This window comes from Stomoxys calcitrans, chromosome 2 (genome assembly GCF_963082655.1).
Source record: "Stomoxys calcitrans chromosome 2, idStoCalc2.1, whole genome shotgun sequence".
Lineage (NCBI taxonomy): Eukaryota > Metazoa > Arthropoda > Insecta > Diptera > Muscidae > Stomoxys > Stomoxys calcitrans.
Genome location: NC_081553.1, coordinates 216,372,690 through 216,390,155, shown reverse-complemented (window position 1 = coordinate 216,390,155; position 17,466 = coordinate 216,372,690). Strand labels below are relative to the sequence as shown.

General features: G+C 38.3%; 1 protein-coding gene across 1 annotated transcript in view; it reads left to right on the top strand.

Moving 5' to 3' along the window:
• Positions 1-1,894: 1,894 nt before the first annotated feature.
• LOC106081088 (GATA-binding factor A) overlaps positions 1,895-17,466 on the top strand; it is a 107,117-nt gene continuing 91,545 nt past the window's right edge. The window contains exon 1 of the mRNA XM_059363077.1: positions 1,895-2,731. Within this exon, the coding sequence (XP_059219060.1) occupies positions 2,711-2,731 (21 nt within the window). The 5' untranslated portion in view covers positions 1,895-2,710. The remainder of the gene's footprint in view (positions 2,732-17,466) is intronic.

Sequence of the window (17,466 nt, the reverse complement as noted above, 5' to 3'; positions counted from 1 at the left end):
TGCAAATGCAAATTTTACCCATGAACATTCCACTAAGGAACAGGGTAAACTTCTCACACATCAATGAGTGCAGTCCGATTCAAGATTAAGCTCAATGATAAGGGCCCTCCCTTTTATAGCCGCGTCCGAACGACGTGCCGCAGAGCGACACCTCTTTGGAGAGAAGTTTTACATGACATTGTACCTCACAAATGTTGCCAGCATTCGGAAGGGAAAACCACTGCTGAAACATTTTTTTCTGATGGTCTCGCCAGGAGTTGAACCCAAATTCGGACATGCTAACTTCTACGTTACGGTGGCCTCCATCTATACTATCGATATACATTATTAGAAATATCGAAAACATCGATAGATTGCCAGCTCAAACTTAAGTTTCTGGTTGGCACAATGTTTATCCGACTTAGTTGACAAAATTTCTATATTTCTATTTTAAAAACATTTAGTCTCCATTCGCATATCTAAAAAATATAAATTTTCTCGCAATTGCATTTGCTTTTGATAAACGATATCAATAACATGCAAGCACAACCCAACAAACCTACTAGTCAGTCGCACTTTAATAAGGGGGGCTTTTACTCTCCTTTTCTCTCTCTCTCTCTCTCTCTCTCTCTCTCTTAATTTAAAAATATCCACAATGGAGAGTTATAAATTTTGCACATTCACTCACGCCATCCATACCCCAGCTGTCTATCTCAAACATAATAAAAGCAATTGAATTAAATATAAGAGCAGCAGCACCAACAACAATAACAACAACTACAACATTACAAAAGCCAATAAGAAACTCATATCTCAAATGGATACCAACACAAGCAAAACACCCCCATCTAGGGGCTATGGTATATGTGTTATCACTTTGCTTTTGTGTATATAGTTGTTGGTGGTTGATGTTGTTGTTGCTGTTCGGCTAAAGTGGGCTGTCCCCAGAGATATGAACACAGCAATGAATACAAACTCTCAATATATACACTCTTGCTAAACCATACTCTCGTGCTCTTATATGGATTTGGGGAGAGCAAAACCAAGCATATCTAAACAGAAAATCAAACAAAACAGAGAAGAGCTCCCACAAAGCCCATTCAGTGTTGTGTGTGTGTGTGTTTAGCTGTGAAGAGTAGCCAAGCCAAAGTGTGTTGGTTGTATGAGTTTTTATTTTTGTTTTCTTAAGGGGAGATTACAAATAAACCAACAACAAACAATGGGGAACACTTGAAAATAAGACAACACCCACTTTTGATAGCAAACTCTCCGCGACTATGGCCAAGGCAGATATGAAGAGATATATCGAATGTGAATGTTTGTTTGTATATGCGTTGGTGCTATGTTGGCGTTTTTTTTTGTTTTTCGTTGCTGTTTTGATAGTGAGTGAAGACAAAAAAAAACTATACAAGGTAGCTGAAGAGCTAACTTCAGGGGACGCTAAAAAACCAGTTGGAGAACGCCTTGTACGTAACGATACAGAACAGAAGCCTTAATAACTTGCAACAACTCTGCTTGGCCAGACTTGTTGTCCAACCGGAAGCTTAAGAAACGTCAACGCCGCCGCCGCTGTCGTCTTACCTGTGCAAAGCCGTGTGGTGTTTAATAGCAAAAACAAAAACTTAAAGCGTCGGCAAACCACAGAAGCAATTACCGAAAACTTGTTTCGTTCCTATTGTTGAAGCATCTCCCTGAACAAGAAAAAAATTATGTGGGGAGTTAGTTTTGGCTCCATCTTGATTTTAGGATTCCGCCACCACCATCTCTACCACCAATACCAAGACACAATCCAAATCAAATCTCTGACCAAAAGACAAGAGGACTAAAATAAAAATCCAAGACAGTGGTGTGCCTAAACTAAAAACGTGTTTTGCGGTTTTTTCTCGCTGTGACGCTGTTGGTATTGTGTTTTTGCGTTTGTTGTTATTGCTTTTCTTGGTGGGGCCTTATTGTGTTTGTTGTGTCGTCCCCTCTCTTATGAGGCTGTTGTAAAATGAAATTCGCCAACGCTATCTAGTGCATAATTGACGTTATGATTAAAAAGCGGAGTACGCGCGTACCTTTTAATTTAAACAATTGTTTTTTCTGCCCATGCAAATTTTTAATCTTAAAAATTTCAAGAGGGGAAAGAAATTAAAATAAAATTGCCGTCGTTAAGTGAATAATGTGGAAAATTAACCATAAAGTGTTTATCTGCTGCATGTCTGAATATAAAAGGGAAATTTTATGAATCATTTAACACCAAATAATAATTAATACTAAAAAAATTATAAAAATAATTAAAAAAAGTTATAAAACAAAAATTTAAATTAACAAAAATATTAAGATAGTGTTTTGAAAATACTAAACCACTTGAAAAATGCTGATAACATGGAAAAGTTGAATTAAGGAATAGGAGATGGTGTAATTAAAAATTAAATTGATTTACAAATTGCTGACTAAATATTTATAAAAAAATAGTTTAATTTAAAAAATAAAGCAAAGTAAGGCGCAAAAGGTTAAAAATTTTCAAATATAAAACAAAAGTGTAGAAAACTAGTTTTAATATGTTAAGTTGATGAAAAAAAGCCAAGACAAAATACTTTATTCCAATTCTGTTAACAACAATATGACGATAGAATAATACCAAACACCAATCTCTCTTCGAACACCTGCCTTTGGGAAAAAGGTCTTCGAAACAAGCTGTCACATATTGATATTCAACTTAGCAGTATTACATATTATAAGTATTATGTATGTAAGCTGGTCAAAAGTAAGTACTGTTTGCTTTTATTTTTATTTATAAGTATTTTTTAAAACATAATAAGCCGCCGGCGCGTAAACTTGCCTAAACCACTTTTCATTCATGAATTATTAAGTCTCGTTTAACATTTTAATATCTAGAATTTTTAGGGAAAACTTAAAAGGGGTTAAATTAATGTTAGACAGTTTATTTTTCTGATTTTTTCATCTGTAGACGTCTTCATTATGAAGCATCACGACTAGAAGTTCTCTGAAAATTTGCCTAAAATCTCAATCTGCGTTTGTGTTTTGAATTTTTTTTAGAAAAAAATCCTTGTATTTTCACCATCAAACAAAATTGCACTGAAAAAAAAAATTAAAAAATTATTGGGTTGCCAAAAAAGTAATTGCGGATTTTTCATATAGTCGGCGTTGACAAATTTTTTCACAGCTTGTGACTCTGTAATTGCATTCTTTCTTCTGTCAGTTATCAGTTGTTACTTTTAGCTTGCTTTAGAAAAAAAGTGTAAAAAAAGTATATTTGATTAAAGTTCATTCCAAGTTTTATTAAAAATGCATTTACTTTCTTTTAAAAAATCCGCAATTACTTTTTGGGCAACCCTAGTTTTAAAGCAAAATTTCCTTTAAATTTTATTTTAGGGAAAATTTTTGGAAAAAAATACCAGATTCGTATTCTACTCGCAAATACCTTTCATTTAAGTCCCATATTGCCATGGTCGGTAAATAAGTCCGATTTAGGGGTGTTTTGGGGCTTGAGGTGGTCCGCTTGGTCCGACAATTGGATAACAGATACGTTTTCGTATCCTAAATACCTTTCATTTGAGTCCCATATTGTCGTGATTGGTCTAAGTATATGTTTGGGTGGGACGGTCCCCCTGGTACCCTATCCGAAATTTGAATACCAAATTTTTATATTTCGGGTACAACATGAGAGCACACAAAATTTCGCTTAAATCGCGCCATCCATCTCCGAGATCTGGCGCTTCTGAAAATTAGGGTAAGGGGGACAGTGAGTTGTGTTAGGCCAGTCGGCATCCCACTTTAATTTGGCCCAGATTGGTCCAGATTTGGATATAGCTGCCATATAGACCGATCTCTCGATTTAAGGTTTTGGGCCCATAAAAGGCGCATTTATTATACGATTTTGACAAAATTTGGGACAGTGAGTTGTGTTAGGCCCCTTGACTTTTTTTTGCATTTTGGCTCAGATTGGTCCAGATTTGGATATAGCTGTCATATGGACCGATTTCTCGATTTAAGGTTATGGGCCCATAAAAGTCGCATTTATTGTCCGCCGTCGCCGAAATTTGAGACAGTGAGTTATGTTATGCCCATCGACATCTTTCTTCAATTTGGCCTAGATCGGTTCAGATTTGAATATAGCTGCCATATAGACCGATCTCTCGATATAAGGTTTTGGGCCCATAAAAGGCGCATTTATTGTCCGATGTCGCCGAAATTTGAGACAGTGCTTTGTGTTAGACTCTTCGACATTTTTCTGTAACTTGGCCTAAATCGGTTCAGATTTGGATATAGCTGCCATATAGAGACCGATCTCTCGATTTAAGGTTTTGGGCCCATAAAAGGCGCATTTATTGTCCAATGTCGTCGAAATTTGGGACAGTGAGTTGTGTTAGGTCCTTCAACATCCTTCTTCAATTTAGCCTAGATCGGTTCAGATTTGGATATAGCTGCCATATAGACCGATCTCTCGATTTAAGGTTTTGGGCCCATAAAAGGCGCATTTATTGTCCAATGTCGTCGAAATTTGGGACAGTGAGTTGTGTTAGGTCCTTCAACATCCTTCTTCAATTTAGCCTAGATCGGTTCAGATTTGGATATAGCTGCCATATAGACCGATCTGTCGATTTAAGGTTTTGGGCCCATAAAAGTCGCATTTATTGTCCGATGTCGCCGAAAATTGGGACAGTGAGTTGTGTTAAGCCCTTCAACATCTTTCTTCAATTTGCCCCATATCGTTCCAGATTTGGATATAGCTGCCATATAGAGACCGATCTCTCGATTTAAGGTTTTGGGCCCATAAAAGGCGCATTTATTGTCCGATGTCGCTGAAATTTGAGACAGTGCTTTGTGTTAGACTTTTTGACATTTTTCTGTAACTTGGCCTAAATCGGTTCAGATTTGGGTATAGTTGCCATGTAGACCGATATCTCGATTTAAGGTTTTGGGCCCCATAAAAGGCTTTTCGACATCCATGTCGTATATGGTTCAGATCGGTTTATTTTTAAATATAGCTACTGTACTTATTAGTAGTTGGTCCAAATGGGAACATATTTCAATATAACTGCTATGGGACATAAGGTATGCAATTTTCACCGGATTTTGATGAATAGTGGTTTACATATATACCCGAGGGGGTGGGTATCCAAAGTTCGGCCCGGCCGAACTTAACGGCTTTTTACTTGTTTCGGCTCTTTTTTTTTTGGAACATTCTAACATGCACTGGCTATATTATACTTGCAGTTTGTATGGATTTTTTAAAAACTATCATATAAATATTCAAAAGAAAAGTTTGTTCCTTATATTGTAAAGAAAAAACCTTAACGGAGCTGGCCCGCTGCGGCTAGTATGTTACACAAATCACACTGACCTTCACTAAGGCAAATATATTAACTTATCGTTCATAAACTTTCATATATCTCATATCTGCTTAGATGATATCATTACCACAATATGAGGTTTTTTATTATGGATTAAAATAATTTTTGAAAAAAAAAAACAATGTTTCAATAGGAACTGCCAGAGGCCTATTTTAAAACACTGATCCATCATTTGCAAAATAAGAAAGGGAATGGAGAGATCAACATAAATTATAAACAATTATTAGCTCATCCATCACCAATACATAGTGAATCAAAACCATGCTGAGTATAAAAAAAAAATATATGATGCAAGTTTTTTTAAATAAATTAATTGCTTAAATAGCCACATTTACCACAAACCACCAAACAATTTGACAGATGCTGGCTAATGTTTATTTTTATCCAATTATTACAATTATTATTATTCTTTTGTTTTAAAAAACTTGATGTCTAAAGCTCTCTGATATGACAACAATGGCAAATCAAACAATCAAGCAAGCGACCAAGCGTGCCATTGATTAGACCAGCGTTTAACAATAAATCCAAATTTAGCAGCCAACTGGGGTTATCTCTTTTTGTTCAGACAATCGTTGTAAATGTTGACAAGTAACGTTTAAAAAATCTATCAATGTGAAATTAATTAACTCGCCTCCAGTTTGTGTTGTGGTAAAAGTGAATGGAAAGATTCCTTCTCTTCATTTTTGGAAATTGGTACAATTTTTTATTGGATATAATGTTCTGTTGTTTATAGCATGAAATCATAATTTTATAATTTTTCTATAAAAAATATCTGATTTTTTAACCAATCATAAGAAATAATACTTTGACATAACATAAGCTTTAGCTTGACTGTAGTAAAAAAAAAAACAAGTAAAAGCGTGCTAAGTTCGGTCGGGCCGAATCTTATATGCCCTCCACCATGCATCGCATTTGCCGAGTTCTTATCCCGGCTTCTCTTCTCAGGCAAAAAAGGATATAAGAAAAGATTTACTTTGCTATTAGAGCGATATCAAGATATGGTCCGGTTTGAACCACAATTATATGTTGGAGACCTGTGTAAAATGTCAGCCAATTTGAATAAGAATTGGGCCCTTTGGGGGCTCAAGAAGTCCAATAGAGAGATCGATTTGTATGGGAGCTGTATCAGGCTATTGACCGATTCAGACCATAAAAAACACGTATGTTGATGGTCATGAGAGGGTCCGTCGTACAAAATTTCAGGCAAATCGGATAATAATTGCGGCCTCTAGAGGCTCAAGAAGACAAGACCCAAGAACGGTTTATATGACAGCTATATCAGGTTATGGACCGATTTCAACCATATTTGGCACAGTTGTTAGATATCATAAAAATACATGTCGTGCGAAATTTCATTCCAATCGGATAGGAATTGCGACCTCTAGAGGCTCAAGAAGTCAAGTCCCCTGATCTGTTTATATGACAGCTATATCAGGTTATAGACCGATTTGAACCATACTTTGCACAGTTGTTGGATATCATAATAAAATACGTCGTGCAAAATTTCATTCAAATCGGATAAGAATTGCGCCCTCTATAGGCTCAAGAAGTCAAGACCCAAGATCGGTTTATATGGCAGCCATATCAAAACATGAACCGATTTAAACAATACTTAGCGCAGTTGTTGGAAGTGATACCAAAACACCATGTGCAAAATTTTAGTCAAATCGGATAAGAATTGCGCCCTCTAGAGGCTCAAGAAGTCATGATCCAAGATCGGTTTATATGGCAGCTATATCAGGTTATAAACCGATTAAAACCATACTTTGCACAGTTGTTGGATATCATAAGGAAATACTTCTTGTAAAATTTCATTCCAATCGTATAAGAATCGCGCCCTCTATAGGCTCAAGAAGTCAAGACCCAAGATCGGTTTATATGGCAGCTATACCAAAACATTTACCGATGTGGCCCATTTACAATCCCATCCGACCTACACTAATAAGAAGTATTTGTGGAAAATTTTAAGCAGCTAGCTTTAGTCCTTCGAAAGTTAGCGTGTTTTGGACAGACGGACGGACGGACGGACAGACGGACGAACAGACGGACGGACATGTCTGGATCTACATAAAATATCCCGATAATCAAGAATGTATATACTTTATGGGGTCCCAGACGAATATTTCGAGTAGTTACAAACAGAATGAAGAAATTAGTATACTCCCATCCTATGGTGGAGGGTATAAAAATTATCAACCAAACCTGAAATTTTGCCAACAAAAACATGTCCAGTAAATTAAAAAAAAATGTCTGAACAAAAACATTAATTTATTGTTTCTGGTAGCTCAGCGATAACTAATTAATCAAAACATTTAAATAATAGCCTCCACCGATAGTAACTCACACTTGCCTGATGGTGCTGCCTGCTGTCTGTTATGCTTGTTTTATTTTTTTTCATTTTGGCAACTTAGCCTTAATGTTACTCATCATAGATTTGTGGTTTGAAGCAGTCTTGCTTTGTTTTGTTGTGGCATTTGCTACTCTTTTCCCCGTCGTGCAAGAAAATACGTTTGAAGTTTTCACAAAATGGCGTTGACGTTAAGTATTTAGTGTGATAAATGAAACACTTTTATGGCAACTTTTTAAGAGCCTCTTTGAATGGCAGCATTTTTTGTTCTTTGAAAGTTTAAATTTACAGACTTTTTTGTTGATTTTTTTATGACCACATTTTATTTATAACACTGTGAGAAGTGAATATAAAACCCACATCGTGTTGGTATTGTAGGCCCATCTTATCAACGAAGAGGTTAGGTTAGGTTGAAAAGAGGGTGCGGATATTAGTCCGCCCCATGCCTCTATGAACATAAGCTTAACCGTGAAAAATCTAACTCATACATATACTAGCTGGACAGGTCCTGCTCCACTGCGCCTTCTATCATTCTCTTATTTTATCTGAGTCCTATATTAGCAACGTCAGGAAATAAGTCCAGTTTTGGGATGCTGGTACGGCCTTTCAGATATTTTGCCCCACTGTGGATATCATTTTCGTGCTATACTATCTAACATTGAAAAGAGGGTGCGGATATTAGTCTGCCCCATGCCTCTATGAACATTAGATGTACATGAACATAAGATGAACCGACCAAAATCTGAACCTAAAATATATACTAGGTGGACGGTGCCCGCTCCGCTGCTCCTTTTTATACCCACCACCCATAGGATGGGGGTATACTAATCTACCCATTCCGTTTGTAAAACCTTGATATATTGATATGCGACCCCATATGGTATATATATTCTGTATCCTCCGACATTTCGAATCGATTTAGCCATGTCCGTCCATTTGTACGTCTTTCGAAATCATGATAGTGGTCGAACGCGTAGAGCTAACCTCTGGAAATTTTGCACAGATACTTAATACTTATGTAGGTCGCTCATGATTGCATCTGGGCCATATCGTTTCAGATGCATTCTTCTAGCCAGATTGTGCATATAAGCTGATGCATACGCCTTATCAGCGTGTCGCCTCCGGTCTTAAATAGTTCATCGGGTAAGCCGTCGGCTCCTGCTGCCTTGTTGTTCTTTTATCGGGTCACTTAAACCTGGACCTCATTCTGACAAAGAGGTAAACATTCTATACCATAATCATTGATTGGTTCTGCGGTATGCTCTTCGTAGCCAACGTCGGACACTAGCAGTTGGCAGATTTCCTTCTTTGTCTCTGCAGGTGGATGTGCTCGCACCAAAGCCATCGGTTTAATGTTTAATTCTTTCCGGACAACATTCTCCTCTCCCCTTTTTTTATACCCTCCACCATAGGATGGGGGGTATACTAATTTCGTCATTCTGTTTGTAACTAGTCGAAATATTCGACTGAGACCCCATAAAGTATATATATTCTTGATCGTCGTGAAATTTAATGTCGAACTAGCCATGTCCGTCCGTCCGTCTGTCCGTCCGTCCGCCCGTCTGTCTGTCGAAAGCACGCTAACTTCCGAAGGAGTAAAGCTAGCCTCTTGAAATTTTGCACAAATACTTCTTATTAGTGTAGGTCGGTTGGTATTGTAAATGGGCCATATCGGTCCATGTTTTGATATAGCTGCCATATAAACCGATCTTGGGTCTTGAGTTCTTGAGCCTCTAGAGTGCGTAATTCTTATCCGATTGGGATGAAATTTTGCACGAAGTGTTTTGTTATGATATCCAACAACTGTGCCCAACTGTGCCAAGTATGGATCAAATCGGTTCATAACCTGATATAGCTGCCATATAAACCGATCTGGGGTCTTGACTTCTTGAGCCTCTAGTGTGCGCAATTCTTATCCGATTGGGATGAAATTTTGCACGACGTGTTTTGTTATGATATCCTACAACTGGGCCAAGTATGGTTCAAATCGGTCCATAACCTGATATAGCTGCCATATAAACCGATCTCGGGTCTTGACTTCTTGAGCCTCTAGAGTGCGCAATTCTTATCCGGTTGGAATCAAATTTTGCACGACGTGTTTCATTATGATATCCAACAACTGTGCCAAGTATAGTTCAAATCGGTTCATAACATGATATAGCTGCCATATAAACCGATCTTGGGTCTTGACTTCTTGAGCCTCTAGAGTGCGCAATTCTTATCCGATTGGAATGAAATTTGCACGACGTGTTTTGTTATGATATCCAACAACTGTGCCAAGTATGGTTCAAATCGGTTCATAACCTGATATAGCTGCCATATAAACTGATCTGGGGTCTTGACTTCTTGACCCCTAGAGGTCGCAATTATTATCCGATATGCCTGAAATTTTGTACGACGGATTCTCTCATGACCATTAACATACGTTTTTATTATGGTCTGAATCGGTCTATAGCCCGATACAGATCCCATATAAATCGTTCTCTCTATTTTACTTCGTGAGCCCCAATGGGCGCAATTCTTATACGAATTGGCTGAAATTTTACACAGGTCTCCAACATATAATTTAATTGTTGTCCGAACCGGACCATATCTTGATATCGTTTTAATAGCAGAGCAACTCTTTTCTTATATCCTTTTTTGCCTAAGTAGAGATGCCGGGAAAAGAACTCGACAAATGCGATTCATGGTGGAGGGTATATAAGATTCGGCCCGGCCGAACTTAGCACGCTTTTACTTGTTCCTGCTACTGATTGCAGGGTTGCTCTATATGCCGCATTCTTGGCTTCGGTAGCATCTCGACACTCTTGGTCGTACCATGGGTTTCTTGGAGGAGGCTTCTGGTACCCAAGTACGCATTTTGCGGCATTTTCCATGGTGGGCTGCTACTGATTGCAGGGTTGCTCTATATGCCGCATTCTTGGCTTCGGTAGCATTTCGACACTCTTGGTCGTACCATGAGTTTCTTGAAGGAGGCTTCTGATACCCAAGTACGGATTTCGCAGCATTTTCCATGGAGTGGGCAATAGTTTGCCACTGCGCCATTATATCATCGGAGAAGGGTTGCACTATATGCCGCATTCTTGGCTACGGTAGCATTTCGACACTCTTGGTCGTCACATGGGTTCCTTGGAGGAGGCTTCTGGTATCCAAGTACGGATTTCGCGGCATTTTCAATTTCTCAGCATCATCGGAACAAGGAGTGCTTTCATCAAGCATTTGGGTCAGTCGAGTAGAGTATGCTGCTACCATCTAACACGCTGGATGAATGTCTTCCCATCTATCACAACGTGATCAATGTTTTGCTCGTGTTTCAGCCATGTGGCTTTGTGAATATTTTTATGTTGAAATCTGGTGCTACTAACTACCATGTATTTTGCCGCGGCGAAACCAATCAGCCTCAAACCATTACTGGGCGTTATCTCATGCAGGCTAAACTTTCTGTTGGACCAAAAATGTCTTCCCCTATCCCTATCTTCGCATTAAAATGTCCCAGAACGATTTTAATATCAAGGGCGGGGCAGCGGTCATTTTCTCTCTCTAGGCGCTTATGGAAAATATCCTTGGTCTGCTTGTCTTTGTCTTCCGTCGGGGCATGAGCCCAAGTAAGGCTGATGTTGAAGAATTTGGCATTTATGCGGATTGTGGCTAGCCTCTCATCCACCGGAGTAAACCAAATCGGATGAGAATTGCCCCCTCAATTGGCTCAAGAAGATCGGTTTAAATGGCAGCTATATCAGGTTATTAACCGATTTAGATCACACTAATCAAAGTTGTTGGAAATCATAACAAAGAACTTCATGCAACATTTCTGCCAAATCAAATGAGAATTGCGCCCTCTATTGGCTCATGAAGTCAAGATCCAAGATCGGTTTATATGGCAGCTACATCAGGTTATGAACCGATTTGAACCATACTTAACACAGTCGTTGGAGGCAATACCGAAACGCCACGTACAAATTTTCAGCCAAATCGGATATGAATTGCGCCCTCTAGATGCTCAAGAAGTCATGACCCAAGATCGCTCAAGAAGTCAAATCGGGAGATCGGTTTATATGGGAGTTTATCAGGTTATAGGTCGATTTGAACCGTACTCAGCACAGTTGTTGGGAAAAAATTTCAGCCAAATCGGACAAAAATTGGGTCTTGTAAAGGCTCAAGATGTCAAATCGAGAGATCGGTTTATATGGGAGCTATATCAGGTTATAGACCGATTCGACTCCGTTGTTGGAAATCATAAAAGAGCACTATGTGCAAAATTTCAGCCAAATCGGAAAAAATTTTGGCTTTCATGGGCTCAAGAAGTCAAATCGGGAGATCGGTTTATATGGGAGCTATATCATGTTCTTGACCGATTTGAACCGTACTTGGCACAGTTATTGAAAGTCATAACAGAACACAATGTGCAAAATGTCAGTCCAATCGGACAAAAATTGTGGCTTCCATGACCTCAAGTAGTCAAATAGGGAGATCGGTTTATATGGGAGCTTTATACAAATCTGAACCGATATGGCCCAGTTTTAAGCCCCAACTACCTACATCAATATAAAGTATCTACGATATCGACCGCTATCTTGATTTCGACAGACGGACAGACGGACATGGCTATATCGAATCAGAATGTCGAGACGATCAAGAATATATATACTTTTCGTGGTCCTAGATCAATTTTTTGTGGTGTTACAAACGGAATGACTTGATTAGTATGCCCCCATCCTATAGTGGTGGGTATAAAAATCAGCAGATCGATTTATTTAGAAGCAATATGAATGCATAGACCAAATACAACCAAGGTTAATAGAGTCAGTTGGAAGTCGCATGAGAAATCATTGTACAAAATGTTAGCCTAATCGCATACAAAATTGCGCCCTCTATAGGCGCAATGTATCTTAAGGGATACATTCAGTGTCGGATTGCACATTTTTGTTTAGTTTTGCAAAAAATTTAACTTTTGCGATAGTATCCATCGGAAAATTATCAATCGATATTCAGTCAAAAAATTAAATATCGATAGTATCGATAGTGCCATCGATATTTTGCCAGCTCTAGTCTATTCAAGACTGTACCGCTTTCAGGAGTACTTCGCCCATTGGAAGCTTTTTCTATTCCATCTAGGTTTCCTGTCGTCGCCTCCATTATACCGCGAAGCTGTGACCTGATCCTATTCTCTATCCATTCTCCCATTGTCTTAAGCCTTCGTTTTGGTTGAGTTTAAACGGGGCCGTAAGAGCTGCCTGACGAAGAGTCCACGCCAGAAATGGTTAAAAAATCCACAAAATTGTATAAGATGACCATCGATTGAATCCTAGCGAGAACATCAGCAAACAATTTTCAGCTATGGGTATCCCGTCCTAATTCTATCGTCATTTGTGAGTTATCGTATCACACTGCGGCACGTCGTTTGAACTCGGTTATAAAACGGAGGCCTCTTATAAATGAGCTTAAATTTGAATCGGACAGCACTCGAAGATATGTTAAAAGTTTGCCCATATCCACCTACTGTTCAATACTTAACCGGATCCAAAGGATGGTTTGTTTCTGCATCACAGCCGCACTGATGACGACACCATCTCATGCACTGAATTTAATGCTACATCTTATGCCTGTGGACATTGTGGCTACCCAAATTGAAGCGACCACTGTCGTGAGGTTAAGGGAGCTTTCTCTTTGGTCATGTGGGGGCTACGAACACTGTGTTATCTTTGATACAATATCCGATGTTCCAGGCAGTGTGGATTATATCCTACCTGAGCCGCATTTTGATAAAAATTACTATACCACTATTCGTGATAGAACCGATTGGAACTAAGATATACCTGGTAACAGAAGTTTCATGGACTTCTATACGGATGTTTCCAAACTAAATGACCCGGTGGGCTTTGGGGTGTACTCTAAAAATCTAGAATTGGTCATATCGAAGAGGTTATGCGACCACTGGAGTGTGTATCAAGCAGAGATTCTTACAATGAAGGAAGTGGTGGAATGGCTAAGATATAATGTCATTACGACAATTGGCATAAATGTCTTCTCAGACTGCCATTAAAACTCTGGAGAACGTATTTATGAACACAAAAACCGTCCTCGACTGTCTCTGGAATGTGTAGGGCAGTTTACCTGGAATGTGTAGGGCAGTTCCTAGTCTCGCATGCTCATCCGCTTTACAATTCCCTGGGATATTTCTGTGGCCCGGCACCAAGAACAGGTGAATTTTGAACTGTTCAGCCATCTCGTTGAGAGATCTGCTGAACAGTTCAAACGAGATGGCTGAACAGTTCAAAATTCACCTGTTCTTGGTGCCAGGCCACAGAGATATCCCAGGGAATTGTAAAGCGGATGAGCATGCGAGACTAGGAACTGCCCTACACATTCCAGGTAAACTGGAATCTGTGGGTATGCCTCTAGCGACATGTAAGCTAAGTTTTCAGGACCAGGCCCGAAGGGCAACGAATAATAGATGGCCACAAAGAGGGGGCTGTGAGCATTCCAAAACTATGTGGCCTAATCTAGAGGTCTCCCGATTTGCTGTCATTGGCTAGAATAGACGTCACAGTCATTGTGTCAGTCATGACAGGTCACTGTCTTATCGGCAAACATGCTGACAGACTGAAGGTTGCCAGCAACGACTTTTGCAGAAGCTGTAGGGATATCAAGGAAGAAGAGACTATAGAACACCTTCTGTGTGTTTAAACCCGCACTAGCAGTTAGAAGGAGTTTCACTTTAGGTTCCCATTTCTTTGAGAACCTGTCTGAATGTGAACATTTGTTATTGGGCTTTTTAAAGCGATGTGGATTGTTCAACTGTAGGAACTAGAAAGCATCTTCCTTCTTCTGTTCCTGTGGTATCCCATTGGACGAAAACGTCTAAGTGAGTCTGATGGCAGTCTGTCACTTAAACCTAACCTAACCTTGCCCATGTTCCTTAAAGGTATGGTCCTGGGAAAATTTGCATATGTATTGGATTGCCCAAAAAGTAATTGCGGATTTCTCATATAGTCGGCGTTGACAATTTTTTCACAGCTTGTGACTCTGTAATTGTATTCTTTCTTCTGTCAGTTATCAGCTGTTACTTTTAGCTTGCTTTAGAAAAAAAGTGTAAAAAAAGTATATTTGATTAAAGTTCATTCTAAGTTTTATTAAAAATGCATTTCCTTTCTTTTAGAAAATCCGCAATTACTTTTTGGGCAACCCAATAGTTATTTCCCATACGTAGCCCCACCATGTCCCTGTCTCAGCACTGTTGCATCCGATGTTGACAACTCTGGGTAAAAGAGATAACTTAAATTTTTATGACACATTATGCAGATTCTGGGCCGAGTTTACGTGTAAGCATAGAATTGTATGTAGATGACATGGTTTGTTCCGGATCGTACGGACATACAGGGTGGCTGATGAAAGCCGCTACCAAAAAAAAATGTAATAACTTTTTTTCTATTTAATAATAATAATTTAATAATTAATTTAATTAATTAATTAATTAATTTAATTAATAATAATTTAATAATTAATTTAATAATTTAATTTAACATGAATAAAAGAAAAATGTATTCCATACACCGAAAAAAAAATGTAGCAATATTCATCATTGTAGCAATATTCATCAGCCACCCTGTATTTCGCTTTTTGAAGGTTTATATGGACGACCCCAATCATTGATGCTCCAACAAACGGGTTCTTGGTGACGGTCTCGTTGTCGGCTCCCTCTTCGTAGCGAGGTAATATATGGACCGCCTTAAGGCTTCGATTTTTAAAAAATTTTCCAAAGGATGCTTTATTCAATACAAAATTCTCCAACAACAGCTCAGACTTAGATATAGCCTTTCAATACGCGCTTTATGATATGGAAGTAGACACAATTTTTGTCCGATCTTCATTGTACATGAGATGGTAGCTCTAAATACCATTCATTGTTTAGGATATATGAGATTCAGCCCGATCCTAATGAGCCTTTAGTGGTTTATTCTCAGATAAACTTCAACAAGACATATAAAACTCGTTTTCTTTCCCAATACAATCTTAGCTTTTTTTCCACAAAACTACAGGTATAAAACTTCAAAAAATTTTTTTTTACCTTAAAACACACACATCTAGGTGAGCAGGTAATGACATTCCCATATGTCACGACAACTACAATTGAAGCCTGATTATGATCGATGATTTTATGCGGTTGTAGTTTTTTCTGTGTGCTGTGTTTCTTTAGTGCATGAAATGCCACTGTTTTGGAGAGGGCATGATATGCGGATGCAATCACTGCCAGATGATTAATTTTTATGAATTTTTTATGTGAAATACAGCTACCATGGCTTTAAATCCATAAAACTAATTAGCCGTGAAGCTTGGCCAATACCAGTAGCAATTATTGTGATTGTGGTTTTAACAAAAAAAAAAAAAATAAATAAAAAAAAATAGACAATGGTAATGACATCATTTTGGAATAGGTTTTTTGGAAGTTTTCGAAATGGCAATATGTCACCTTGGTCATACGAATAAAACAATTTATAGTGAGATAGACAATTTTGTTTTAAATGCATAAATGTTTCTAAAAATAATTTATTGGGTTGCCCACAAAGTAATTGCGGATTTTTCATATAGTCGGCGTTGACAAATTTTTTCAACGGCTTGTGACTCTGTAATTGCATTCTTTCTTCTGTCCGTTATCAGCTGTTATTTTTAGCTTGCTTTAGAAAAAAAGTATATTTGATTAAAGTTCATTCTAAGTATTATTAAAAATGCATTTACTTTCTTTTAAAAAATCCGCAATTACTTTTTGGGCAACCCATTGATAATTTTGTTTTAAATGTATAAATGTTTCTAAAAATAATTTAGTTTCTCATTAGATAAAGGAGACATAAAATTTCTAAAAATTGTTGCATTTTATGTTAAACTAGCTGACCCAGGCCCGCTCCGCTGCGCCTTCTTTTATTTTATATGGAAAAAGTTTGTCTCTTTGGGGGTGTTTTGGGAAAGGGAAGATGCCCTAAATACATGGTCCTACATTTGGAGATCAAATTCGTATTCTACTCCCAAATACCTCTATTTGAGACCCATATTGCGATGGTCAGTAAAAAATTGCTGTTTGTGCGGTATTTTGGGAAAGGGGTAGTCGCCCTGAAAATTGGTCCCGAAAATGGGTTTCAATTCTTGCTCTACCCCCCAATACCTTTCATTTAAGCCCCACATTGTCATGGTAGGTAAATATGCCCGATTTAGGGGTGTTTTGGGGAGTGGAGTGGTCCCCCAAATTCTAAGCCCTGAAAATATATCAGCAACGTGATCTATTCTGATATATCTATATATAGCATTTATTTGAACCCCATATTGCCATTGCCCTCAAAATTGGATATCAAATTCGTTTTCTAATCTCATTTGAACTCCTTATTGCAAAAGTCAGCAAATATGTTCGGTTTGGGATATTGACCCTAAAAACTATGAATATCGAGCTCCACTCTCTTTAAGACCCAAATTGTTTTGGTGAGCAAATATGTCCTATTTGGGGGTTGTTATGGTGGTGGGACGTTCCCTAGACAGTTGGCCCCTAATGTTGATATCAGAAACGTGGTCTACTCCATATACTTTGAATTTGAGCCCAATATTTCCATAGTCGCCAAACATGACCGGCTTGGGGGGTGTTTTGGGGGATGGGCGGCCACTCAGTGAGTTGGCCTTGAAAATATATATGGGATTAGTGTTCCACTTTAAAAACCCTCTTATTTGAGCCCCATATTGCAATAGTCAGAAAATACTTACTATTGTATTTGGATGTTATTGTGGGGGTGGCGA